The sequence below is a fragment of the Solanum tuberosum genome, unplaced genomic scaffold (genome assembly GCF_000226075.1).
Source record: "Solanum tuberosum cultivar DM 1-3 516 R44 unplaced genomic scaffold, SolTub_3.0 scf00049, whole genome shotgun sequence".
Lineage (NCBI taxonomy): Eukaryota > Viridiplantae > Streptophyta > Magnoliopsida > Solanales > Solanaceae > Solanum > Solanum tuberosum.
Genome location: NW_006238974.1, coordinates 1,025,819 through 1,028,194, shown reverse-complemented (window position 1 = coordinate 1,028,194; position 2,376 = coordinate 1,025,819). Strand labels below are relative to the sequence as shown.

The window sequence follows — 2,376 nt, the reverse complement described above, 5'->3', positions numbered from 1 at the left end:
TTTTTTGTTAAAAAATGCATTTCATTCAATTTTGGAATCCAAAAAGTCACATGTGATTTGAGTGAGCTGTACAATAAGCTTCCCTATTAGATAATTAGATACTCCATCTATCTTATCTTAAAATGAGTTAAATGGAACACCATGAATAATGCCTTTAAACAAATAGTATACGTTTTAACCAGTGGTGTATCAATCATAACACACATTTCTGTTTCGTGCATCTATTATAACAAGTTCTATGGATCTTAGTTGTTTTTTTTATCCTTTATCTTTTATAATATAACTTTTATGTACTTGTCAAGGTTATGGCTCCTAGTAAGCAATGGATGCAACTAGTTGACCATCGGCTCGATGAAACCTATTTAGTAGAAGTGCAAAAGTTTTTGGATTATGCCTTCCAAAAAACAGGAGAAGAAAATGAAATACGATGTCCATGTGTCAAATGTTACAATACAACTTTAGGAACTCGTAAAACAGTTGAGACACAGTTGCAAGTATATGGAATAATTATGAATTATACTTTTTGGTATCACCATGGAGAACGTTTGGGTGAGCCAGTGTCAGAATCTGAATTTGAATTTGAATCTGAAGATGGTGATGAAGTAGAAGAATGTGAGAGTGAGGATGAAGTAGAAGAACTCTGAATTTGAATTTGAATCTAAAGATGGTGATGAAGTAGAAGAATGTGATAGTGAGGATGAAGTAGAAGAACTGTTGAGGGATTTATATCCTAATCTTGATGGGGGAACTACACACACTAATGGTGGTGATTTACTTGAGGAGGAACCAAATGTTGAAGCAAAATTTTTTTATAGCTTATTGAAGGATTTCGAGCAGCCTCTATATCAAAATTCCAAAGCTTCAAAGCTTTCCTCTTTGATTAAACTGCTTCACATCAAAATTATGGGTCGTTGGAATAATGCGTCATTTCCAATGTTATTGACAATGTTGAAAGAGGAGTTGTTGCCGAATGGCGCCAATTTGCCAAACTCATATTATGAGGCAAAGAAGATAATTAAAGAACTCGGCCTTTCTTACAACAAAATTGATGCTTGTACTAATGATTGCTTGTTATACTGGAAGGAAGATAGCCAACTCGATTCTTGCAATGTTTGTGGGGCGTCTAACTAGATGGAAGATAGCTACACATAGCGGAGAAACAAGGAATAAAAAAGGAAAAAAGATAGCATCAAAGAGCTTACGCTATTTCCCTTTAAATCCTAGACTTCAGAGGTTGTTTATGTCTACAAAGATATCTACTCTTATGACATGGCAGAAGGATAAAAGAGTTGATGATGGAATAATGAGGCACCCAGCTGATTCAATGGCATGGAAGTCATTTGATGAACTTCATCCTTCATTTGCGGCTGAGCCTCGTAATGTTCGACTTGGACTTGCTAGTGATGGATTTCAGCCATTCCGAAATTCAAAAACCTCACATAGCATTTGGCAGTGGTGCTTATTCCTTATAATTTACCACATTGGTTGTGCATGAAACAAGAAAAATTTATTTTGTCAATGCTTATTCCAGGTCCAAATGGCCAAGGAGATGCAATTGATACATATCTTCGGCCTTTAATAGAGGAATTGAAGGAATTCTGGGAAGTTGGTATTGAAACCTATGATGAGTCAGCTAGAAAGAATTTTAAATCGCATGCTTCTTTGTTGTGGACCATCAATGACTTTCCAGCATATGAAAATTTATCTGGATTGAGTACAAAAGGAAAATTGACATGTCCATGTTGCAATAAAGACACTTCATCAACTCGATTGTGTAATGGTAAGAAGCAGTGTTTTATGGGTCATCGGTGTTACCTTCCTCATAATCACAAATGGAGGAATGAGAAGAAGTCATTTGATGGTACAGAGGAGAGAAGACCCCCGCCACAAACCCGTTCTGGTATTGAGATACTTAATCAAGTGAAGGATCTTGAAGGGCTACAATTTTCAAAGGATCCAAAGTAAAGGAAGAAGATATCACATGAAAATCGAAAGGATAATTGGAACAAAAAAGTATTTTTTTGAACTTCCATATTGGAAGAGTCTGTTGTTGCGACATAATTTGGATGTTATGCATATTGAAAAAATATATGTGATAATATTATGGGGACAATCATGAATGTCAAAGGAAAGACCAAGGACACAATTAATACTCGGTTAGATTTGCAAGCAATGAACATTAGGCCAGAATTGCACCCTCTCCAAAAGGGGGAGAAAATTGAAGTTCCAAATGCATGCAAGACATTATCTCCCGAAAATAAGTACATGTTATGCCTTTTCCTAAAGAATCTAAAGGTTCCTGATGGATTTTCATCTAATATTTCTCAATGTGTGAACCTGAAAGATCACAAGATATCTGGGTTGAAAAGTCATGAT

At 35.6% G+C, this 2,376-nt stretch overlaps 1 protein-coding gene across 1 annotated transcript in view; it reads left to right on the top strand.

Moving 5' to 3' along the window:
* The window catches only part of LOC107059949 (uncharacterized), a 21,908-nt gene extending 19,943 nt beyond the window's left edge, over positions 1-1,965 (top strand). The window contains exons 2-5 of the mRNA XM_015307063.1: positions 303-612; positions 665-1,110; positions 1,277-1,400; positions 1,532-1,965. Of these exons, the coding sequence (XP_015162549.1) occupies positions 303-612; positions 665-1,110; positions 1,277-1,400; positions 1,532-1,965 (1,314 nt within the window). The remainder of the gene's footprint in view (positions 1-302; positions 613-664; positions 1,111-1,276; positions 1,401-1,531) is intronic.
* Positions 1,966-2,376: the final 411 nt, after the last annotated feature.